The sequence below is a fragment of the Arachis hypogaea genome, chromosome 15, assembly GCF_003086295.3.
Source record: "Arachis hypogaea cultivar Tifrunner chromosome 15, arahy.Tifrunner.gnm2.J5K5, whole genome shotgun sequence".
Classification (NCBI taxonomy): domain Eukaryota; kingdom Viridiplantae; phylum Streptophyta; class Magnoliopsida; order Fabales; family Fabaceae; genus Arachis; species Arachis hypogaea.
The window spans coordinates 15,021,204-15,047,186 of record NC_092050.1 but is presented as its reverse complement, the minus strand read 5'-3'; the positions used below and the strand labels follow the sequence as shown (position 1 = coordinate 15,047,186).

The 25,983-nt window shown below is 33.9% G+C and overlaps 1 protein-coding gene, 1 long non-coding RNA gene and 1 pseudogene across 4 annotated transcripts; 2 read left to right on the top strand and 1 right to left on the bottom strand.

The window, feature by feature from the left end:
- The first annotated feature begins 3,522 nt into the window (after window positions 1-3,522).
- LOC112746902 (G-type lectin S-receptor-like serine/threonine-protein kinase At1g11330) lies at window positions 3,523-5,852 on the top strand (annotated as a pseudogene).
- A 13,705-nt stretch (window positions 5,853-19,557) lies between these two features.
- Window positions 19,558-23,718, bottom strand: LOC112749609 (acid beta-fructofuranosidase). 2 transcript variants are annotated; one of them, XM_025797902.2, is made up of 4 exons: window positions 23,007-23,718; window positions 21,922-21,930; window positions 20,461-21,317; window positions 19,558-20,373 (listed from the first exon to the last, which is right to left on the bottom strand). In XM_025797902.2, the coding sequence occupies exons 1-4, from the start codon at window positions 23,452-23,454 to the stop codon at window positions 19,678-19,680; spliced, it is 2,010 nt and encodes a 669-aa protein (XP_025653687.1). In that variant the 5' UTR covers window positions 23,455-23,718; the 3' UTR covers window positions 19,558-19,677. The 2 variants fall into 2 exon arrangements, with proteins under 2 accessions (XP_025653687.1, XP_072074746.1); XM_072218645.1 differs by lacking the exon at window positions 21,922-21,930.
- Window positions 21,314-23,737, top strand: LOC140179606 (uncharacterized). 2 transcript variants are annotated; one of them, XR_011873181.1, is made up of 2 exons: window positions 21,314-22,024; window positions 22,978-23,737. It is a non-coding gene; the product is annotated as an uncharacterized lncRNA (long non-coding RNA). The 2 variants fall into 2 exon arrangements; XR_011873180.1 differs by having other exon boundaries at window positions 21,785-22,241.
- The last annotated feature ends 2,246 nt before the right edge of the window (window positions 23,738-25,983 follow it).

Genomic DNA, 25,983 nt, shown 5'->3' with positions numbered 1-25,983 from the left:
AGTAGGTTAGAATGTGAATATACTTAAAGAGTGTTAGTGTATTTATAAGTAAAGTTGATAACTATATTTTTTGAAGTAATTCTATCTTTATTAATAAATAACTATTCCTTTTATCTTGATCATTCTTGAGAATTTGTTAAAATCTATCTTTATATTTAAAATTAAACTTTGCGAAAGAATCTAGAATTTAAATAACATATATGTTGTAAATACATGTTAAAATTATTAATTAAAATTTTTTATGTAAAATATATAAAATAACATTAGACTAAATATCTATCAGTTCGTTGTCAAAATCCTTGAATGATGTCAAGAAATTTCAGGGAGACTAAATATAACATTAGACTATTATTAAACCCTGTCTATATAAATTTATTAGTATTTTTACTCGTAATAATATATTATGAAAATATATATTTTTTAAAATTATAATCAATTTTATTTTGAGAGTATAAATTATATATGGCAAAAAAAATTTATAATATCATACTATTTTTACCAAAAAAAGTTGTAGGTCCACAAAATTTTTTTATTAAGAATACCAATTTATAGATAAAAAATCAAATAATACAGTTTTTAGTTATTATTTTTATATGAAAAAGTTTAATTTTTTATTAATAATTAATTTTAACATTCGTTATCTAAAATTTGAAAAAATTTAACGTGTATATTTTTACGTTTAATTAGGTGTTAAGTCTGTTGCATAAATAAAAATAATTAATTTTTATACTTGTTATTTAAAAATAATATTTTTTCTCTTTATGTATATAAAAATATAATTAGATATTAGCATACAAAATTATATTGATAATTATAAAATTAACTCAAAATTAATTTTTTTTAAAACAATTGAATATTGATTCTAACTTTTAATTATAACATTAGTATTCTCTCCAAATTATATGTAATAAATATTTGAAAGAAGAGAAATAAAAATATAGAGTAGAAAGATAAGAGATAAAAATTTAAAATTAAATAAAAAACTAAAAAAATATGTACATAATAATAATATTTTTTAGGGCAAATCACAATAATAAACCAAGGGAAGCAAAATTTTACACAAATCCGCCAAACCAAAATCTGCTTCATGAATCCACCAATGCACATGTATATGTAGTTCGAACCAGCCTGATTCGAACTCCATTTCTACATAATTCGAACCAGGTTGGTTCGAATTATACACAAACACATGCACAGACTAATTCGAACCAGCTTGGTTCGAATTATACACAAACACACGCACACACTAATTCGAACCAGCTTGGTTCGAATTATACACTTATTAAAAAAATTAATAATTTAAAAATTAAAAAATATATATTTTATTTTATACATTAAAAAAAAGCTAACAAAATATTTAATTACGAGACTTCTTTGAAGTATTAATGAGCTATCAATTCGAATTCCATCCAATACTCTTTTGTCCATTTTTAATAGCTCATGAATATTTTTTAATAAATTTTTTTAATAAATTTATTTAAATTATACTAAAAAAATATTTGATCCTATGCAAAACAATTTAAAAAAAATGGCTTAAAAAATGTTAAAAGTACTATAAAAATTTGTAACGTTCTAATGATTTAGGACATTAAAGAAATACTCTACATAGTCAATAATAATTTAGAAATTAAAGAAAAAATATTTTTATCATGTATTTACCTAAATCACTAGAATATTACAAACTTTTATAGTACTCATAACATCTTTTAAGCCATTTTTTTAAAATTATTTTGTATAGAATAAAATATTTTTTTAATTGTTTTATATGGAACAAAATATTTTCTTTTATTTCTAAATTATTATTGACTATGTAGAGTATTTTATTTAAAATTTGAGTACATGCATGTATTTACCTAAGTTATTAGAACGTTACAAATTTTTATAGTACTTCTAATATTTTTTAAGCCATTTTTTTTAAATTGTTTTGTATAGGATCAAATATTTTTTGTAGTATAATTTAAATAAATTTATTAAAAAAATTATTAAAAAATATTCATGAGTTATTAAAAATGGACAAAAGAGTATTGTATGAAATTCGAATCGATAGCTCATTAATATTTTAAAGAAGTCTCGTAATTAAATATTTTGTTAGCTTTTTTTTAATGTATAAAATAAAATATATATTTATTTAATTTTTAAATTATTAATTATTTTAATAAGTGTATAATTCGAACCAAGCTGGTTCGAATTAGTGTGTGCATGTGTTTGTGTATAATTCGAACCAAGCTGGTTCGAATTATGTAGAAATGGAGTTCGAATCAGGCTGGTTCGAACTACATATAAATGTGCATTGGTGGATTCATGAAGCAGATTTTGGTTTGGCGGATTTGTGTAAAATTTTGCTCCCTTTGGCTTATTTGAGTTTTTTACCCTATTTTTTATTTGAATTATATTATTTTGTTAATTTTGTTTTCTGTAGAAGAGAAAGGTAGAAAAAATAGAGAATGAGAAAAAAGAGAGAGAAAGATATAGATGAAGAATGAGAGTGAGAATGAGAGTTTGTTAATTTTGGAAGAAAATTTTTTATTTTAATTGTAATAAAAAAATTTCATATGACAGATTTTGATTTGTCAAATTACTAATATAAAATATAAATTATATATAGAGTAAAAATGATAGAGAGAAATAGAAAAATAGAGGAAAGTAGATGAGAGAATTTAGGAAGGGAGTTTATTAATTTTGAAAAAATATTTTTGCTCAATTTTAATAAGAGAGTTTCATGTGACACATTTGATTATTAAATTATATAGTAATATATGATACATAATATAGGTATATTTTAATTTTAATTTTAATTTTAATACAATTAAAGAATGTCATGTTGCACATCTTTTATTGTCAAATTAGTAATTTATAATTAATATTAATATTAATAATGATATATAAAATAGATAGAGTGGTTGAAGAAAGTGGAGAGATAGAAGAAGGAAGAGGGAGGATGGGAGAACTCTTTAATTTTGGAGGAAAAGATTTAATTTCAATTGTAATGAGGGAGTAACATGTAGCACATTTTGGTTGTAAAATTAGTATAGAGGAGAGAAGAATTCTTTAATTTTGAAGGAAAAGATTTAATTTCAATTATAATGAGAGAGTGATATGTGGCATAGTTTGGTTGTAAAATTAGTAAGGAGAAAAAGAATTTCTTAATTTAAAAAAAAATTTGATTCTAATTGTAACAATATTATACAGACACGAATTAATAAATAAAATGTAGAGTAAACATAAATCAACAATAATGATTATGTACGTACCCTTCTCAAGAAAAAATATGATAAAATATAAAAAGTAAAACAGCTGGTGTCAGAAATAGGTTATATTATACCTACAATATTCAATAAACCAACCATTTATTTAACTTATCTAAGGTGGAGAAACTTATTGTCTTTGTGATTGAAAAACTTGTTCACAGTCATCTTCCAAACTTTTCTATCCAACCAAGAACTTTAACCGTTTCATGTAATTATGATGTTACTTCACTTCATCATAGGTGACATGCACATACCAGTTTTGCTGCTACTAACACTTAGCTTCTGCCATGTTGCGAATTCCTTATTAGACACCATAACCTCCTCTAATTACATCCTTAAGGACCCCAAAACCTTAAGCTCCAACAACACTTTGTTCCACCTAGGATTCTTCACCCATTCTAACTCATCAACCTTATCCTACCTCGGAATTTGGTACATGTCCAAATCTTCTGTGGTCTGGGTTGCCGTCAGAAACCAACCTATAAAGGATTCTTCTTCAAGGCATCTCAAAATATCTGAGGATGGAAACCTTGTTTTCATGAACCAACAGAAGCAGATTCTTTGGTCAACAAACATCACAAATATTACATCCACACAACGGCACAGCTTCAGAACACCGGAAACCTTGTGTTGTAAGAAATCACCATAGGAAGGATCCTTTGGCAGAGTTTCCAGCACCTTGCAGATACTTTCTTGCCGAAAATGGAGCTTAGCACCAATGAGATTACCGGCAAGAGAGTGAAACTCACCTCATGGAGAACTCCTAATGATCCATCCATAGGAGACTTCACTATGAGTCTTGAACCGCTTCACATCGCTCAAGTGTTCATATGGAGAGGAACTCAACCTTATTGGCGAAGTGGTCCATGGAACGGTCAAGTTTTTATTGGGATACCTACTATGAACGCGAACTATCTTGACGGGTTCTCCTTAGATGGTGAAGGTGAAACCAACGGCACTTACTACCTCTCATACAACTATGCGAATGTGTCAATGATGTATGTGTTGAGTTCTGATGGAAACCTTCATGAAACCTGTTGGGATTATGCAAAGAGAGATTGGATTGTGGACTGGTCTGCTGTAAGCTCTGTGTGTGATGTTTATGGAGAGTGTGGTCCCTTTGGAATCTGTGATCCTAAAAATTCACCTATCTGCAGCTGTTTGAGAGGGTTTGAGCCAAAAAATGCTCAAGAGTGGAATAAACAAAACTGGAGCAGCGGTTGTGTGAGGAAGAAGCCTCTGCAATGTGATGAGAGAGTTAGAAATAATGGGAGTAGTGATGGGTTTGTGAAGCTGCAAAATGTCAAGGTTCCAGATTTTTCACAGTGGTTATCTTCCATTGCTTATGATTGCAGAACTGAGTGCTTGGCAAATTGCTCTTGCATTGCATACACTTATGATTCTGGCATTGGCTGCATGTTATGGTGTGGAAACTTGATGGACATACAGCAATTCTCAATGGGAGGCATTGATCTTTACATTCGAGTTTCCTCTTCGGAACTTGGTAACTTTATTATGAATTTCATTGCTCAATGCCTTGTTTGTACATGATGACATGTAGAACACCAGGACTAACTTTATCTTAATTTCTTTGAACACTGAAAAGAAGAAAACTCACACACTGATCATAGTTCTTTTGGTCATAATAGCAATGGCTCTTATTGTGGCTTGTGCATATATCTTGAGGAAAAGGGCAATCAGAGGAGGTAACTACAATTCATACAATATGTTTTCCTATGCAGAATAAATAGTTTGAAACATTTGATATTTCTGTGCAGTGAAAGCACTTTAAAGAATTCAGAGAAGAAGTTATGTTAATGATATGAGTCACGTTGAACTTCCGGATAATTCACTATTTGAGCTTGAAAAGCTTGCTACTGCAACAAACAACTTCCACTCAAATAATAAGCTAGGACAAGGTGGTTTTAGATCTGTACATAAGGTATTAGTATTACAGTATGTATCTTTTTTCTTAACACAGTAAGTGTTATATCCCACAGATTGTGAGTTTTATTCATATCTTTCAGGGTAGATTGGAAGATGGACAGGAGATAGCAGTTAAAAGACTTTCAAAAACATCTGGACAAGGTGTAGAAGAATTTATGAATGAAGTTATGGTAATATCAAAACTTCAACATCGAAATTTTGTCAGACTTCTTGGATGTTGCATCGAAAGAGATGAAAAGATTTTGATCTATGAATACCTACCAAACCGAAGTTTGGATGCACATATATTTGGTTAGTTCCCATCATTTCATCTTATTTGATAAAAATGAATCTCTTTTCAGTGGATGAATTTGTTATCATTCAATTAATTTGGGTCCTTCTTTGATATATAGCTAAAATACTCATAACAATTTGTTGTTATTGCAGATCCGCCTAAACAAAAGGTATTAAATTGGAAAAAACGTTTTAACAATCGCTCGAGCTCTACTTTATCTTCACAGAGATTCTAGATTAAAGATTATACACAAAGACTTGAAATTAAGTAATATATTATTAGATAACGAGTTAAATCCGAAAATATCAGATTTTGGTATGGCAAAAATTTTTGAGAATACTGAAAATGAAGCCAATACTAGAAGAATTGTTGGAACATTATAAGTATTCTATCTTTTGTTGGAATTTAATTTATATATGAAATGATAATTAAAGAAATTAACTTTAAAATTTATGCAGTGGTTATATATCACCAGAATATGCTTTACAAGGACTATTTTCAAAAAAATCAGACGTATTTAGGTTTGGTGTTTTACTTTTGGAGATTATTAATGGTAGAAAAAATAGTAGCTTTTATGAGAATGTTGAATCTTTGAACCTTTTGGGGTTTGTAAGTTTTTTTAAATTACTCACGTCAATTTAATCTTTTCCAAAAGGAATTTCTTCCTAGTTCCTAGTAATGTGAAGGTTAACAACCAGTACATGCTTACTGTTAATGTTTGCAGGCTTAGAAATTGTGGAGAAATGACAACATAGCATCATTAATAGATCCATAAATATCAAATCCAAGCAATAAAGAAGACATAACGAGGTGCATACATATTGGTCTTTTGTGTGTACAAGAACTTGCAAGCTATAGGCCTACTATGACTGCAGTAATTTCGATGCTTAATAGTGAGACTGTTAATCTTCCTCCTCCCAAACAGCTAGCATTCATTTAAATACAGACTATGATAGATATAGAGTCTTCTCTTAGAAATGATGGAGCATCTTCCATCAATTACATGAGTCTGACAAACATCCGAGGAAGATAAAGGATTGATCATGTCTTCTTGTAAAATAATTAATTATTATGATGCTTCATCAATTATTTTCTTTCTTTATGCTACTACAGTTAAAATTAGAATCGCTGCTTCATTCAAGCAATTTGTAACAACAGTTACTTACAATATTTCATTCAACTTTTATATATATATAAAGAAAAAAGAACTGTATTCAAGTTATAGAAATAAAATACAAAGAATAAGATACGAGGTTTGCTGATGCTGGAGCGTCGTTTAGATCACCAATCTTAGCGAGATTAATAACTCCACTATGATAAAAATAGCCAAAAATCCACTTTAGTTGGCTAAACTAAGGATGCACCTCTTACTCTCAAAGAGCCTATAGAAAAATAAGCATGCTGCGCAGAAATTGTGATCATTCCTTCCTTGGTAACGGCGCTAAAAACTAAATATGCACGTTCAGGTTCTTAATTCTGTTTCACAACTTCGCACAACTGACCAGCAAGTGCACTGGGTCGTCCAAGTAATAAACCTTACGTGAGTAAGGGTCGATCCCATAGAGATTGTCGGCTTGAAACAAGCTATGGTCATCTTGTAAATCTCAGTCAGGCGGATATTAAATGGTTATGGAGTTTTCGAATAATGATAATAAATAAATAGAAAATAAAGATAGAGATACTTATGTAATTCATTGGTGAGAATTTCAGATAAGCGTATAGAGATGCTTTCGTTCCTCTGAACCTCTGCTTTCCTGCTGTCTTCATCCAATCAATCCTACTCCTTTCCATGCCAAGCTGTATGTTAGGCATCACCGTTGTCAATGGCCACCTGTCCTTTCAGTTAAAATGGTCCAATGCGCTATCACTGCATGGCTAATCATCTGTTGGTTCTCGATCATACTGGAATAGGATCCATTGATCCTTTTGCGTCTGTCACTACGCCCAACACTCGCGAGTTTGAAGCTCGTCACAGTCATTCAATCCCTGAATCCTACTCGGAATACCATAGACAAGGTTTAGACTTTTCGGATTCTCAAGAATGGCCGTCCATGGGTTCTAACTTATACCACGAAGACACTAATAACTCGGACTCGATCCCCTGTATTAGATATCCAAGAGATACTCATTCTAGCTTGTTTGCATGTAGAACGGAAGTGTTTGTCAGGCACGCGTTCATAAGTGAGAATAACGATGAGCGTCACATAATCATCACATTCATCATGTTCTTGGGTGCGAATTGATATCTTAGAAGCGGAATAAGTTGAATTGAATAGAAAAACAATAGTACTTTGCATTAATTCATGAGGAACAGCAGAGCTCCACACCTTAATCTATGGAGTGTAGAAACTCTACCGTTGAAAATACATAAGAACAAGGTTCAGGCATGGCCGAATGGCCAGCCCCCAAAACGTAATCTAAAGATGAAAAGATGAAAAGATCTCCATTCTCTAAATACAATAGTAAAAAGTCCTATTTATACTAAACTAGTCACTAGGGTTTACAGAGATAAGTAAATGATGCAGAAATCTACTTCCGGGGCCCACTTGGTGTGTGCTTGGACTGAGCATTGAGATTTACACGTGTAGAGGCTTCTCTTGGAGTTGAACGCCAGTTTGTAACCTATTTCTGGCGTTTAACTCCACTTTGCAACCTGTTTCAGGCGTTTGACTCCAGACTGCAGCATGGAACTGGCGTTCAACACCATTTTACGTCATCTAAACTTGAGCAAAGTATGGACTATTATATATTGCTTGAAAGCCCTGGATGTCTACTTTCCAACGCAATTGAGAGCGCGCCATTTGGAGTTCTGTAGCTCCATAAAATCCACTTTGAGTGCAGGGATGTCAGAATCCAACAGCATCTGCAGTCCTTCTTCAACCTCTGAATCTGATTTTTGCTCAAGTCCCTCAATTTCAGCCAAAAAATACCTGAAATCACAAAAAAATACACAAACTCATAGTAAAGTCCCAAAATGTGAATTTAGCATAAAAACTAATAAAAACATCCCTAAAAGTAACTAGATCCTACTAAAAATATACTAAAAACAATGCCAAAAAGCGTATAAATTATCCGCTCATCACAACACCAAACTTAAATTGTTGCTTGTCCCCAAGTAACTGAAAATCAAATAGGATAAAAAGAAGAGAATATACTATAAATTCCAAATTATCAATGAAACTTAGCTCCAATCAGATGAGCGGGACTTGTAGCTTTTTGCCTCTTGAATAGTTTTGGCACCTCACTTTATCCATTGAAGTTCAGAATAATTGGCATCTATAGGAACTCAGAGTTCAGATAGTGTTATTGATTCTCCTAGTTCAGTATGTTGATTCTTGAACACAGCTACTTTATGAGTCTTAGCCGTGGCCCTAAGCACTTTGTTTTCCAGTATTACCACCGGATACATAAATGCCACAGACACATAACTGGGTGAACCTTTTCAGATTGTGACTCAGCTTTGCTAAAGTCCCCAATTAGTGGTGTCCAGGGTTCTTAAGCACACTCTGTTTTTGCTTTGGACCTTGACTTTAACCGCTCAGTCTCAAGTTTTCACTTGACACCTTCACGCCACAAGCACATGGTTAGGGACAGCTTGGTTTAGCCGCTTAGGCCAGGATTTTATTCCTTTAGGCCCTCTTATCCACTGATGCTCAAAGCCTTGGATCCTTTTTATTGCCCTTGTCTTTTGGTTTTAAGGGCTACTGGCTTTTTGCTCTTGCCTTTTGGTTTTAAGAGCTTTTGACTTTTTCTGCTTGCTTTTTCTTTTCTTTTTTTTTTCTGCAAGCTTTTGTATTCACTGTTTTTTCTTACTTCAAGAATCATTTTTATGATTTTTCAGATTATCAAATAATATGTCTCCTTTTTCCTTATTCTTCAAGAGCCAACATATTTAACATTCATAAACAACAACTTCAAAAGACATATGCACTGTTCAAGCATTCATTCAGAAAACAAAAAGTATTGTCACCACATCAAAATAATTAAACTAGTTTCAAGGATGAATTTGAAACCATGTACTTCTTGTTCTTTTGTAATTAAAACATTTTTCATTCAAGAGAGGTGATGGATTCATATTCACTACTTTAAGGCATAGACACTTGAATACTAATGATCATATAGTGAAGACACAAACATAGATAAACATTTAACATAAAAACAAAAAACAGACAATTTAAGAACAAGGAATGAGTCCACCTTAGTGATGGTGGCGTTTTCTTCTTGAGGAACCAATGATGTCCTTGAGCTCTTCTATGTCTCTTCCTTGTCTCTTCCTTGTCTTTGTTGCTCCTCCCTCATTGCTCTTTGATCTTCTCTAATTTCATGGAGGATGATGGAGTGCTCTTGATATTCCACCCTTAGTTGTCCCACGTTGGAACTTAATTCTCCTAGGGAGGTGTTGATTTGCTCCCAAAAATTTTGTGGAGGAAAGTGCATCCCTTGAGGCATCTCAGGAATTTCTTGGTGATGAGCTTCTTCATGCGTCTCTTAAGATCCATGAATAGGCTCTCTTGTTTGCTCCATCCTTTTCTTAGTGATGGGCTTGTCCTTATCAATGAGGATATCTCCCTCTATGTCAATCCCAGCCGAATTGCATAGATGGCAAATGAGGTGAGAAAAGGCCAACCTTGCCATAATGGAGGACTTGTCAGCCACCTTGTAGAGTTCTTGAGGTATAATCTCATGAACTTCTACTTCCTCCCCAATCATGATACTATGGATCATGATGGCCCGGTCTACAGTAACTTCAGACCGGTTGCTAGTGGGAATGATTGAGCGTTGAATGAACTCCAACCATCATCTAGCTACAGGCTTAAGGTCCAATCTTCTCAGCTGAACCGGTTTGCCTTTTGAGTCAATCTTCCTTTGAGCTCCTTCCACACATATGTCCATGAGGACTTGGTCCAACCTTTGATCAAAGTTGACTCTTCTTGTGTAGGGGCGTGCGTTTTCTTCCATCATTGGTAGGTTGAACGCCAGCCTTACATTCTCCGGACTAAAATCTAAGTATTTCCTCCGAACCATGGTGAGCCAATGCTTTGGATTCGGGTTCTCACTTTGATCATGGTTCCTAGTGATCCATGCGTTTGCATAGAACTCTTGAACCATTAGGATTCCGACTTGTTGAATGGGATTGGTTAGGGCTTCCCAACCTCTTCTTTGGATCTCATGTCGGATCTCCGGATACTCATTTCTCTTGAGTTTGAAAGGGACCTCGGGGATCACCTTCTTCTTGGCCACAACATCATAGAAGTGGTCTTGATGGGCTTTGGAGATGAATCTTTCCATTTCCCATGACTCGGAGGTGGAAGCTTTTGTCTTCCCTTTCCCTTTTCTAGAGGTTTCTCCGGTCTTAGGTTCCATCAATGGTAATGGAAAAACAAAAAGCTTATGATTTTACCACACCAAACTTAGAATATTGCTCGCCCTCGAGCAAGAGAAGAAAGAAAAGAAGTAGAAGAAGAGAAAATATGGAGGAGAGTGAGGGGGAGGTGTATTCGGCCAAGGTGTAGAAGATAGGGTTGTCTTGTGTGAAAATGAAGGAGGATAGAGGGGTTTATATAGTGAGGGGGAGGGAGTAGGTTCGGCCATAGTGGGTGGGTTTGGGTGGGAAAGTGATTTTGAATTTTGAAGGTAGGTGGGGTTTATGGGGAAAAGTGGATGGATGTGAGTGGTGGTAGGTGGTAATAGGGAAGGGAGATTGAGGTGATTGGTGAAGGGTTTTGGGGAAGAGTGTTTATTGGGAAGAGAGGATGAATGAGAAGAGGGGAGAGTATGAGTGGAGGTAGGTGGGGATCCTGTGGAGTCCACAAATCCTGAAGTGATCATGTGGGGTCCACAGATCCTGAGGTGTTAAGGATTTACATCCCTGTACCAATTAGGCATGCAAAATGCCTTTGCATGCATTTCTAGCGTTTAAACGCCGAAGTGATGCTTGTTCTGGGCGTTCAACGCCCATGTGCAGCATGTTTCTGGCGTTGAACGCTAGCTTCATGCTTGTTTCTGGCGTTCAGCGCTAGCTCTTCTCAGGGTGTATTCCTGGCGTTTAAACGCCAGGATGTTGCTTGTTTCTGGCGTTCAACGCCAGATGCTCCTTACTGGGGTTTAAACACCAGTAAGTCCTTCCTCCAGGGTGTGATTTTTCTTCTGCTGTTTTTGATTCTGTTTTTAATTTTTGTATTTATTTTGTGACTCCACATGATCATGAACCTAATAAAACATAAAAGAACAATAAAAATAAAAATAGAATTAAATAAATAAATGGGTTGCCTCCCAACAAGCGCTTCTTTAATGTCAATAGCTTGACAGTGGGCTCTCACGGAGCCACACAGGTGATCAGGTCAATTTTATAGATTCCCAACACCAAACTTAGAGTTTGGCTGGGGCCTCCCAACACCAAACTTAGAGTTTGATTGTGGGGGCTTTGTTTGACTTTGTATTGAGAGAAGCTTTTCATGCTTCCTCTCCATTGTCACAGAAGGATAGCCTTGGGCCTTAAATACAAGGTAGTCCCCATTCAATTGAAGGACTAATTCTCCTCTGTTAACATCTATCACAGCTCCTGCTGTGGCTAGGAAAGGTCTTCCAAGGATGATGCATTCATCCTCATCCTTCCCAGTGTCTAAGATTATGAAATCAGCAGGGATGTAAAGACCTTTAACCTTTACTAGCACGTCCTCTACTTGTCCATAAGCCTGTTTTCTTGAGTTGTCTGCCATTTCTAATGAGATTCTGGCAGCTTGCACCTCAAAGATTCCCAGTTTCTCCATTACAGAGAGGGGCATGAGGTTTATCCCTGACCCAAGGTCACATAGAGCCTTCTCAAAGGTCATGGTGCATATGGTACAAGGTATTAAGAACTTTCCAGGATCCTGTTTCTTCTGAGGCAATGTCAGTTGATCCAGATCACTCAGTTCATTGATGAGCAAGGGAGGTTCATCTTCCCAAGTCTCATTACCAAATAATTTGGCATTCAGTTTCATGATTGCACCAAGGTACTTGGCAACTTGCTCTTCAGTAGCATCCTCATTCTCTTCAGAAGAAGAATACTCATCAGAGCTCATGAAGGGCATAAAGAGGTTCATTGGAATCTCTATGGTCTCTAGATGAGCCTCAGAGTCCTTTGGTTCCTCAGAAGAAAACTCCTTATTGATCACTGGACGTCCCAGGAGGTCTTCCTCACTGGGATTCACGTCCTCTCCCTCCCTTGTAGGTTCAGCCATGGTGATTAAATCAATGGCTTTGCACTCTCTCTTTGGATTTTCTTCTGTATTGCTTGGGAGAGTACTAGGAGGAGTTTCAGTGACTCTTTTACTCAGCTGGCCCACTTGTGCCTCCAAATTTCTAATGGAGGACCTTGTTTCATTCATGAAACTTAAAGTGGCCTTAGATAGATTAGAGACTATATTTGCTAAGTTAGATGGATTCTGCTCAGAGTTCTCTGTCTGTTGCTGAGTGGATGATGGAAAAGGTTTACTATTGTTAAACCTGTTTCTTCCACCATTATTAAAGCCTTGTTGAGGCTTTTGTTGATCCTTCCATGAGAAATTTGGATGATTTCTCCATGAGGGATTATAGGTGTTTCCATAGGGTTCACCCATGTAATTCACCTCTGCTATTGCAGGGTTCTCAGGATCATAAGCTTCTTCTTTAGAAGATGCCTCTTTAGTACTGTTGGATGATTCCTTCAATCCATTCAGACTCTGAGAGATCATATTGACTTGCTGAGTCAATATTTTATTCTGAGCCAATATGGCATTCAGAGTATCAATTTCAAGAACTCATTTCCTCATAGGCGTCCCATTATTCACAGGATTCCTTTCAAAAGTGTACATGAACTGGTTATTTGCAACCATGTCAATGAGTTCTTGAGCTTCTGCAGGCGTTTTCTTTAGGTGAATGGATCCACCTGCAGAATGGTCCAGTGACATCTTTGATAGCTCAGACAGACCATCATAGAATATATCCAGGATGGTCCATTCTGAAAGCATGTCAGAAGGATACTTTTTAGTTAGTTCCTTATATCTCTCCCAAGCTTTATAGAGGGGTTCACCTTCCTTCCGTCTGAAGGTTTGGACATCCACTCTAAGCTTACTAAGCTTTTGAGGAGGAAAGAACTTGGCTAAGAAAGTCTTGACCAGCTTATCCCAAGAGTTCAGGCTATCTTTAGGTTGAGAGTCCAACCATACTCTAGCTCTCTCTCTTACAGCAAACGGGAAAAGTATAAGCCTGTAGACCTCGGGATCAACCCCATTGGTCTTAACAGTATCACAGATCTGCAAGAACTCAGTTAAAAACTGAAAAGGATCTTCAGATGGAAGTCCATGAAACTTGCAATTCTGTTGCATCAGAGAAACTAATTGAGGTTTAAGCTCAAAGTTGTTTGCTCCAATGGCAGGAATTGAGATGCTTCTTCCATGTAAATTGGAATTTGGTGCAGTGAAGTCACCAAGCATCTTCCTTGCATTATTATTATTTTCGGCCATGTCTTCTTTTTCAAGATTCTCTGTAAGGTTTTCTCTGGATTGTTGTATTTTAGCTTCTCTTAGTTTCTTCTTCAGAGTCCTTTCAGGTTCAGGGTCTGCTTCAACAAGAATGTTCTTGTCCTTGCTCCTGCTCATATGAAAAAGAAGAGAACACAAAACAAAATATGGAATCCTCTATGTCATAGTATAGAAATTCCTTTATGTGAGTATAAGAATATAAGAATAGAAGAAGAGAAATTCGAACACCAAGAGAGAGAGAGGGTTCGAATTTTGAGATGAAGAGAAGTGTTAGTGAATAAATAAATAAATAATTAGAAGGAGATAAGAGAGAGGGAATTTCGAAAATTAAACAAATTAAAATTGAAATATTTTTGTTTTTAATTTGAAATTAGAGTAAAATTCAAAAATTAGAAAAGAAATAAAATTAAAATTAAAAATTAAAATAATTAGTTAATTAAAAAGGAATTTTGAAAAATGTGAAGGTGATTTTCGAAAATTAGAGAGAGAATTAGTTAGGTAGTTTTGAAAAAGATATGATTGAAACAAAAAGATAAGATTGATTGAAAAAGATTTGAAAATTATTTTTGAAAAAGATAAGAAGTTAGAAAAGATTTTGAAATTGATTTTGAAAAAGATATGATTGAGAGATATGATTGAAAATCATTTTGAAAAGGATTTGAAAAGGATTTGAAAAGGAAATTAAAAAGATTTAATTTTGAAAATTAAAGTTGATTACTTGACTAACAAGAAACTAAAAAGATATGATTTTAAAATTTAAAGATTGAACTTTTCTTACTAGGCAAGTAACAAACTTAAAATTTTTAAATCAATCACATTAATTGTTAGTAAAGATTTGAAATTATGAAACAATATAAGAAAAAGATTTTTGAAAATCATTTTGGAATTTTCGAAAATTATGAAAGAAAAATGAAAAAGATTTGATTTTTGAAAAAGATTTGAAAAAGATAAGATTTTTAAATTGAAAATTTGATTTGACTCATAAGAAATAACTAAATTTTAAAAAGTTTTGAAAAAGTCAACTCAAATTTTCGAAAATTTATGAGTGAAAAAGGGAAAGATATTTTTTTTTATTTTTTGAATTTTAAGAAAGAAAGAGAGAAACAACCCAAAGACTCAATGCATGAAAATTTTGGATCAAAACATGTGATGCATGCAAGAACACTATGAATGTCAAGATGAACACTAAGAACACTTTGAATGTCAAGATGAACACCAAGAACTTATTTTTGAAAAATTTTCAAGAAAAGAAAACATGCAAGACACCAAACTAAAAGATTTTTTTTTATTCTTTAGACATTAATAATTCAAGAATGCATATGAAAAACAAGGAAAGACACAAAACAAGAAAATATGAAGATCAAACAAGAAGACTGGCCAAAAACAACTTGAAGATCACGAAGAATGCAATGCATGAAATTTTCGAAAATAATTGAGAAAAACAAACACATGCAAGACACCAAACTTAAAAACTGACTATAGACTCAAACAAGAAACACAAAAATATTTTTGATTTTATGATTTTATTTTTTTTTTTGGTTTTTTCAAAAATTATTTTGGAAAAACGAAAAAGAAGAAAATTTTTTTTGTATTTTTCGAAAAAAAAAGAGTAAAAACAAAAAGGTTAAAATTAAAATAAAATTATCTAATCTGAGAAACAAGATGAACCGTCAGTTGTCCAAACTCGAACAATCCCCGGCAACGGCGCCAAAAACTTGGTGCGCAGAAATCGTGATCATTTCTTCCTTGGTAACGACGCTAAAAACTAAATACGCACGTTCATGTTCTTAATTCTGTTTCACAACTTCGCACAACTGACCAGCAAGTGCACTGGGTCGTCCAAGTAATAAACCTTATGTGAGTAAGGGTCGATCCCACAGAGATTGTTGGCTTGAAACAAGCTATGGTTATCTTGTAAATCTCAGTCAGGCGGATATTAAATGGTTATGGAGTTTTCGAATAATGATAATAAATAAATAGAAAATAAAGATAGAGATACTTATGTAATTCATTGGTGAGAATTTCAGATAAGCGTATAGAGATGCTTTTGTTCTTCTGAACCTCTGCTTTCCTGCTGTCTTCATCCAATCAATCCTACTCCTTTCCATGGCAAGCTGTATGTTAGGCATCACCGTTGTCAATGGCCACCTGTCCTCTCAGTTAAAATGGTCCAATGCGCTGTCACTGCATGGCTAATCATCTGTCGGTTCTCGATCATACTGGAATAGGATCCATTGATCCTTTTGCGTCTGTCACTACGCCCAGCACTCGCGAGTTTGAAGCTCGTCACAATCATTCAATCCCTGAATCCTACTCGGAATACCACAGACAAGGTTTAGACTTTCCGGATTCTCAAGAATGGCCGTCCATGGGTTCTAACTTATACCACGAAGACACTAATAACTCGGACTCGGTCCCCTGTATTAGATATCCAAGAGATACTCATTCTAGCTTGTTCGCATGTAGAACGGAAGTGTTTGTCAGGCACGCGTTCATAAGTGAGAATGATGATGAGCGTCACATAATCATCACATTCATCATGTTCTTGGGTGCGAATGGATATCTTAGAAGCGAAATAAGTTGAATTGAATAGAAAAATAATAGTACTTTGCATTAATTCATGAGGAACAGCAGAGCTCCACACCTTAATCTATGGAGTGTAGAAACTCTACCGTTGAAAATACATAAGAACAAGGTTCAGGCATGGCCGAATGGCCAGCCCCCAAAACGTAATCTAAAGATGAAAAGATGAAAAGATCTCCAGATTCTCTAAATACAATAGTAAAAAGTCCTATTTATACTAAACTAGTCACTAGGGTTTACAGAGATAAGTAAATGATGCAGAAATCCACTTCCGGGGCCCACTTGGTGTGTGCTTGGGCTGAGCATTGAGCTTTACACGTGTAGAGGCTTCTCTTGGAGTTGAACGCCAGTTTGTAACCTATTTCTGGCGTTTAACTCCACTTTGCAACCTGTTTCTGGCGTTTGACTCCAGACTACAGCATGGAACTGGCGTTCAACGCCATTTTACATCATCTAAACTTGGGCAAAGTATGGACTATTATATATTGTTAGAAAGCCCTGGATGTCTACTTTCCAACTCAATTGAGAGCGCGCCATTTGGAGTTTTGTAGCTCCAGAAAATCCACTTTGAGTGCAGGGAGGTCAGAATCCAACAGCATCTGCAGTCTTTCTTCAACCTCTGAATCTGATTTTTGCTCAAGTCCCTCAATTTCAGCCAGAAAATACCTGAAATCACAGAAAAATACACAAACTCATAGTAAAGTCCCGAAATGTGAATTTAGCATAAAAACATCCCTAAAAGTAACTAGATCCTACTAAAAATATACTAAAAATAATGCCAAAAAGCGTATAAATTATTCGCTCATCAAAGCATAGAACTTATTTAATATATAACTCAATCAACTCAACTTCGTAAGTAAAAGGGGTACATATGCATATTTATACTAGTAGGGGAGGACTCATAACACAATATAATAATACAAACGTAAAGATATATGCTCCTGCATTGTTCTCCTTGAGTTGGAAAGAACTCCTGCATTGTCCTCCCTACATAGCTTAGCTTGATTCTTTTGACCATCTACATATATTATAACGGAGTTTTTTTTTTTTTTTTTGGTGACATATTATAACAGAGTTAATACGATCTTTTTGCCATATTTGATAAATGAATATGTATTTTTGAAATCCTCATGAATAACTCAACGATCATATTGCCAAGGACGTCCTAACAGTAGTTACATGCATCCATCGGGCTGACATCACACCACACTGTATCCTTATATTTTCTCCCCATAGAAAATTCGACACAACGTCGCTTTGTTACTTTAACTTCATTCTCCCACCAAGCTGACACATGCTTCTTCAACTTGATTGCTACAAGCTTCACGCGCTTGTCATCTAGAATGTTTTTTAATTCGAACACCCTTTTCGTTGTGCAAAGCCAGTCGATGTCAGGTTGGAATCTCCCTTTAAACTCAAGAATATTAATTTTGATTCTGTAACATCCCAATTTTTTTTTTGAAACATTTTACATTTACCCTCTAATTTTATAAAAATACCAAAACTATCCCTTGCCCCTTTTTTAAAATCCTAAACCCTAATTTCAATAACACTTACCTCACCATTCACTCTCCCACACACGCTGAATAATGAAACAAAAAAAAACTCAGAAGAGAGAATGAATGAGAGAGAAAGCAAAAGAGGGGGGAAAGGAGAGGACGACGTCGACTATGAGAGCGGGAAGAGAGGGAACAAAGACGCAATGAACGGAGGAGAGGAAAGGAGGCGACGATGATTGTCGCAGTCAAAGGAGACGTCGTCGTTCCGTCGCTGCTGCTGTGATTAAGGAGCCGAAGGAGAGAGAAGAAGCAAGTAGAGAGAGAAACGTGACAGGGGAGGAGCCGTTCCTCTGCTACTACTGCTTCCATTGCTGTTGAGGCCGCCGTCGTCTCTATTGCAGTTACCGTCATTGCTGAATGAAGAGGGAGAGATTGAGTTGGACAGAGAAGGGAGGAAGAGAGAGTCGCGATGGAGGAGCCATTGACCATCATCGCGGCTGCTGTTGCTATCAACGGAGCTGGCCGTCAGGGACATCACCGTCGTTGATGCTGATGAACCGTCTTAGTTGCTGTTTTGATCTTGCTCAGCCCCACGCTCCTTTCATTCTCGTCTCTAAGGGGTTCGGTCTCTTCAGTCCCTTGAGACCAAATTGTAAGTAGGTTTTATATTTATAACTGTTAAAGTTTTTTGTTTATGCTATTCTGAGTTTTTAATTATATTTATAACATTGTTGTTGAGTTTGAAAAACTGAGATGATGATTAAACATTATTAAAATATAAATTAAAAATTTATTAGAATATTATTAAGTGTTTATAATTGCTTCCAATAATGGAGATAGAGAAGGTAGGAGTTCAGAAAAATAGTTACTTATTTAGATAAGAAAAACTGGTTCCTTATATTATATCTGATCTCCTTAAAGAAATCGAGTATATAATAGAGATCATCCTTTTTGAGTGAACTTTTTACTCTTATTAGATTTGACTTTATATTTTTGGATCAAAATATGAATACTTGCCATTGCCATTAACAAAATTCTGTCACTTTTAAATTTAACTACTTATGCTATGGAAGCGTATAGACCTCTACTTTGATTACTTTTCAATTATTAGTTTTTACATTAATTTTCTTATTTAACTTTTTATTTTTTATTTTATTATTTTGTCTATTAAATTTTAATTTCCTGCTATAACCAGCCAAAAAATTCAAATAAAGAGGAGTAACTAAAAAATGAGCCTGTTAAAACTTGGCTGTCGGAAAGGCCCAACATAGAATGGTAACTTTTCGCCAAAAAAGCAGTAAAAATGATAAGCCCATTAGTCTCTGACCAATTTTGACGAAAGGAGAGATAATGATTCTTTGTTTTATTGTTTTCCTCTGTAGCTGGTTATCTAGTCTTGGGGATTGTACTTGGTTTCGTCAAAGGTAGTTGTAAATTGGGATGTTCGTTTTGTAGAAAAGCCATTTGATAAGATTAAAACAACGATGCTTGAGGCTTTATACTAAAGAAGCAAAAGAAAGATGATATTGCAAATACAATCATTTACAGAAAGTAACGGAGCGAAGTACAAAAAATAAGGCTTCCCATGAAACAGAATTGATCTCTTGTTTTGCATGCCAAAGCTAGTTGGTCTGGTCAGGGTTGTAAGGTCTTATGAATGCAGAATTCATCTGCCAAACTTTGAGTGAAGCAGTAACAGAAGCAGCAGTTGCATTATTGAAGAAGAACAACCTAGCAGCTCCATAGATTGCCCTTGTTGGGTACACCCTTGATGTCACCGTGGTCCTTCCACCTTGCGCAAAGCTTTCCACTATTGAATGGTCCACCAATATCCTCACAGAAAACTTTTCACCTTCAAGTACTGGAACCAAGCTTCCAAATGTTTTCTTTACTACATCGCTTGCCACAGACGACCTTGACTGATCGGAGCAGAATGAAGTCTTGAGATTTCCATCACTTCCTTTAACCACATAGAAGTACACTGGAGTGTACTCAGAAAGCCCATCATCTGCAAGAACCAAAAGACCAAAAGGTCCCAAGGCACCACGCTTTGCTGCTCCACCGCTGCTCTCGCAACTGTAATAGTCCACATTAGACTCGCTTGTTGCCTTCTCCAACTCTTCCTTTTCAATCTCAAATTCAGCTACAATATCAAGCTGTGTAGCTGTCCCAACATCTATTGGGACCACGGATCCTGGCTTTGCCTTCAAATCCTTAAACTCATCGCTTCTCAGTCTCAAGCTCTCCACCTCCGCAACAGGCCATTGAATTAAGTTGCTACCTGTTTTCGTATCAAGTGCCACTGTTCTCGGAATACCCTGTAACATTAAAAACAATGTAATTAGTATAATGTTATTGCTAGGTAGCTATATATGGTGTATACTAATAGTAGTAGTAGTATATACCTGAAGTGAAGCCCAGCCTTTGGCAACATCAGCATATTCAGCATCAGACTCTCCAATCCAACCCCACAACACTCTCCTTCTCTTGCTATCATCAAAGAAAGTTTTGGACGCATAGAACACACCATAATCATACCTCAATCCAACACCAACATCGTTGTCAACATCATCTGGTATGAACTTGACATTCTTCTCATCATAGCTGCCAATTGCATAGTAATCATGCCTGTCATCATCTAAACTAACCTTCATGACATGCTTCACACCCGCCCCATTAACAGAAGTGTTCAAGCCATTCTCAACCTCCTTGGAAACAGGGAAAAAGTCAACACACTCCCACATGCCGGTTGTAGGAACAGCACGAAGGAAGCCCTCTATCTGCTCGTAGGTCTTGAAGTCCAGGGTGTCATAAACCAAAGCAATGCCAGTTTTGTTAAGCTTGGATCCAATGGTGATACGCCACTTGCCTTGGGAGGTAAGCCAAGCGGTAGTTGGGTCACGAAAGTCAGTGGCACCAATGCCAGGTGGAGGGAACAAGACAGGGTTGGAAGGGTACTTGACCCAATCAATGAGGAGGGGATCAGATGGATCAGCAGGGTATGCAAGGTTTTGAACCTGCACTGACTCGTTGGTGGAACCAGTGTACAACATGATGATTTTGCCGTTGGGTAAGATGGTGGCGGAGCCGGTCCAAACGCCGTTCTTGTCGTACCATTGGTCAGCAACCATAGCAAGTGGAAGGTGTTGCCAGTGAATCAAGTCCCTTGAGATGGCGTGTCCCCAAACTATGTCTCCCCATACGGCTGCGTTTGGATTGTACTGGTAGAAGAAGTGATACCATCCCTTGTAGTATAGTGGACCTGAAAATTCATTTCATTGCTTAATCCTTTTTCTTTTTCTGCTTTCAATTAATTTAACATTCCCGCTACCTTATTAATAACATTTCTGCTAACTTCTACTAATTTTTATTTATAGCTATATTTAATAAAAGTGTCTTTGTAAATATGTCTAATAAAAATAATTTTTTTATGATTGTGTTTAATAAAAATGTCTTTATAAATATATTTTTTAGATATATCTCTTTATACATGTGTCTAAAATATAATAATTAATTATTGTTAATAATAAATTGACAGGTAATATACTTTATATTTTTCTTTAATTCAATTGCCACGTGTGTATGCACTTTTTTTAGGCCCTGTTCAGTCCATTATTATATTACTAATACTGTTTGGTCACATAAATGTCAAATCCTTGACTGACCAACAAACGAGGTAAACATCCTCGTAACTTCTCATATATTTATAGACCAATTCTTGCACAAAACATATAGACTTGGGTTAAGTCAATGGTAGACATTCAAAAAAATGCAGCAAATTATTGTCATTGTTATTGTTGTTAAACAACCGATTATATATTGTGAAAAGTAAAGAGCTATGGAAAAAGGAGAGGGTGGTCTCTTACCATTAGGATCTGAAGCAGAGGATAGCAGCAGAACCCCGTCAGCGCATGCCAAAGTCGCCAGACAAGAACAAGAGAAAAATTAGTCGCAAACATCAAACATTCGGTACATTTTATTTTTAATTATTTATGTATCTGCTGTTCAAAGGAATAGTTCCGACAAGATCAATTTGACTATAAGCGAGAATCAGGTTACTCTGATCCGGTCAATAAACATATCTTGCTTTTTACGTATCACAAAGATATGTACATTAACAAGTATTCATCTTGGTTTCGGATTTATTGCCGCCAGAGCATGACTATCTAGTTGTCACGACCTCTAGGTAAGAATGACTCATTCTTAGAATAGGTAAAATGTATAAACTATTTTAATTTAAAAATTATTAAATATTTATTAGTGAATAATTAAGTAAAAAATTAATAAAAAATATTAAAATATTCTTAAACTGACAAAATAACTTATTTTGCAGCACAAAAGTTTAGATAAAAATAACATATTTTATTGGACAGAGAGAGTATCAAATAGTAAATCAATATAATTTAAGTTAACAGATTATTTATGAGAAATTTAAGGTGGTTAATAATTTTTTTCTCAACATGTATTGTGAAATGTGTTTTTTTTGCCATTCAAAAACCAATTTGAAGAAATAAAAAAAAAAGATGAAAAAAAAAAAAGGGTGAAGATCTAAAAAATAGAGAAGTTGAGCTAGGCTCTTTGTTAGGAATTAATCTTTATTCCGAGTTATTACAAATTGTTAATACTTTTTCAATCACTTTTTTTTTACTAACAAATATGTATTCATATATGTACTCTACTAACATGTTATTAATAATCTTCTTCTTTCACAGTAATAAAAAAAAGTTTATCTGATTTATTTATTTAGTTATTTTGTTTCTTATACTAGTTATAAATTTATTATAAAACTATTAGTCATGTAAATTTTGTTTATATATAATATATATAATTATATATTCTTCCATGTTAACCGCTTTGTACTTTATATGATAACGACCTTTTACAATCTTCTAATTCATTTGTTTGTTTATATTTTTTAAAAGAATAAGCGAGTCAAAGGAAAAGAAGATACCGTTCATCCAATTCTTCTCAGGCTGAAAATGAAAAGCTGTTCTCTGCCACGATAACATGCTATTGTTCCACGGATACATTTCACCATTGTTGCTGCTGAATAGCCTGTTGGACTTCTCTGACACACCAGCAGACACACCGCGAGACACTGCTTGCTGCCATGTTAAAGAAGAAGGTACTGTTTCTGATGATGTAGATTTTTCATCAACAATGCTTGTTAATGCTGTTGCCAATGACGCTTGTTCATGGGCATTATTGGATCCCCTATAAGACCCATTGAAGGCCACCAACGAAAAAAGTACTAAAAGCCCACAAAAAATCACAAGCAACCCCTTCACCTGTCTCCGCGGTTCCGCCATAGCCTCAGCCGCATCGAGGCTATCCGGCACGGGTATGTAAGAACATGGAATATCATTAGAAGAGTCGTTATTATTAGTAGAAGTTCCCATTGGATATGATCAAATGAACGAAGCTAATGAGTCAATATGAATTGTGCGGTGGTAACTAAGGAAAGAAAAATGATGATGATAATGAATTGGGCAATGAAAACTGAATCGGACAAGTATGAGAGGGTATTTGCCACATGTGAATATTTATAGAGTCTGCCTGGCAGGATAGACCTCACATGTGCCATTCGATGTAATTATTTCCAAACCACTTGGAACTGAGAGGGAAAACCGAACCTCCTTTTTTGTTAATAATACATAATAATTGAGCTTGCTGGCCCTACAATTTTCCAATGCCAATCATTTCTGTCTCTTATTATTGATAATTTTGTAACTCTTTTTCGATTGATTTCCTAAAATTGCTTCAATAATTTTTAAAATAATTTCGAGTCTAATTCTCTACTGTTCCTTCTAAATAATGTAATATTTAATATAATGGTATAGAAGAAGCTTGTAACAATTGACTGTCCATGTAATATAATAGTAGTAATAATAGGGTTATAATGTATATAATATATAGAAGAGTTATGACATTATTGCAACTTGATATTTGAAATACTTTTTTTTATTCTAATAGGTTCATTTTAGTTTGGACTGCAAAATAATATGTATAATTATTTTATATATATTAAAATCTAGCTCAATTATAGGTAAATACTATTCGATGGTATTTTTAACACCTAAATATAGCATATTATATATAGGCAGAAATATATATAATAGTTGTTAGATGAAGATATTTAGAGGAGGTAAAATTTAAAAAAAAAAATTGAGCTGATCACTGTAGGGTATTATTAATATAAGCACAACCTATTTAATAAATTAAGTGTATGTTTATTAATTAATCATATAAATTTTATTTTTGTATGATGATCTGTTTGAAGTATATTTTGATTTTGCAAAGGCTAAGCTTATAATTCTTTTCTTTCTAAGAACAAGTTATAAAATTACGATAAAGTAAGACAGTTATTTAAATAAAAAGGTTTAAAATGTCTTTTTTTTTTATATATTTTTTAGTGATTAAAATTCAATACACATGATCAATTAAATCGTTTTTTTTTTTTGTCAAATTAGAATAGATAAATTGATTTGGTCGAAAAATCGGTAAATTAAACATTGAACTGGTCTAAATTAATATTTTTTTTTAGTAAAAAATTATTACAATAATCTGATTATTGAAAATAACTAAAATACTCATATTATCTATATATTTTTTTAATTTTGAAAATCTTAAATCCTAATCCTATAACGACACAGAGAGAAGAGAAGGGTTAAGATTTAAGGTTCTCAAAAGTATATAATAATAATAATAATAATAATAATAATAATAATAATAATAATAATAATAATAATAATAATTGTATTTTAGTATTTTCTATAATTGGGATATTATAGTTATTTTTTATAAAAAAATATTAATTTAGACTGATTCAAAGTATAATTTATCGATTTTTTAGCTAAATCAATTTGTCTAATCTAATTTTGACAAAAATAACATAGTTTAATTATTGTATGTATTAAATTTTAATTTCTAAAACACATCTAAAAAAAATCGTTTTAAACGTTTTTATTTAAGTGATTTAATTTTCTAAAATTAAAGGAGTTTAGAACATACCTTATTTTCATCTTTGGATGAAGACTATAAACTATTTATTCGTTATTGAGTTATAACTTTATTCTTTTTTTAACAAGATTATAACATTATTATTGTTATCATTTTATCCGAAGTTATTTAAGCTCCAATGGAACTATAATTATGAGATCAAATATTATAGATACTATTGATAACTGCTTTCTTTTTTTATTGTTATTATTATGAAACACACTAATCTGATGATGTAAAAATTCGACCCTAATGAGTAATTTTGACATCAAAATAGTAAAATTGGACAATAAGGCACGTATGTCCATGTACGGATTCAAATATTAATTAGAAGTCTAGAAAAGTCGAAACGAAGAGAATAAAAACTGTAATGGTGAAATAGATAGTCAAATCAAAAAGTAAGACATGAAACACAATTAACATGTGTTTGGAAATTTAATTTAACCCTAACAGATAGGATTAGCCTTAACATGGGAAATTACTTGAATTTCAAGTTTTGGCAAGAACGTGTGTGCAGTTATCATTGAGAAATAAGTAATGATTGAAATGTGGGTAAAATTGATAACCGTAAAAAAACCTCAATAAAAAAGGATTTCTGCTCTATAAATAGAAAAATCAACAAATTAAAAGGAATTTCTATTCAATAACACAAAAATTACACTAAAAATTTTACAAATTTTTAATCATACTGATGTACCAAAATATCATAAAATGTAAATGCATGAGAGTACTTAGAATACTTGCATGTGAGTATTAAGAGTTAATTTATTTTGTTTATTTTTGTTAAGCATTTCTTTTTCAATTTAGTTCTTTAATTCAGGTTTTAGTTTTTTTCTTATTATTTTTACTTGTTTAAGCAAAGTTTATTTCTTTTTTTCAATTTCAATTTCACTTTTAAGTCCGTTTGATTCTACTCGACCGTTTGATTC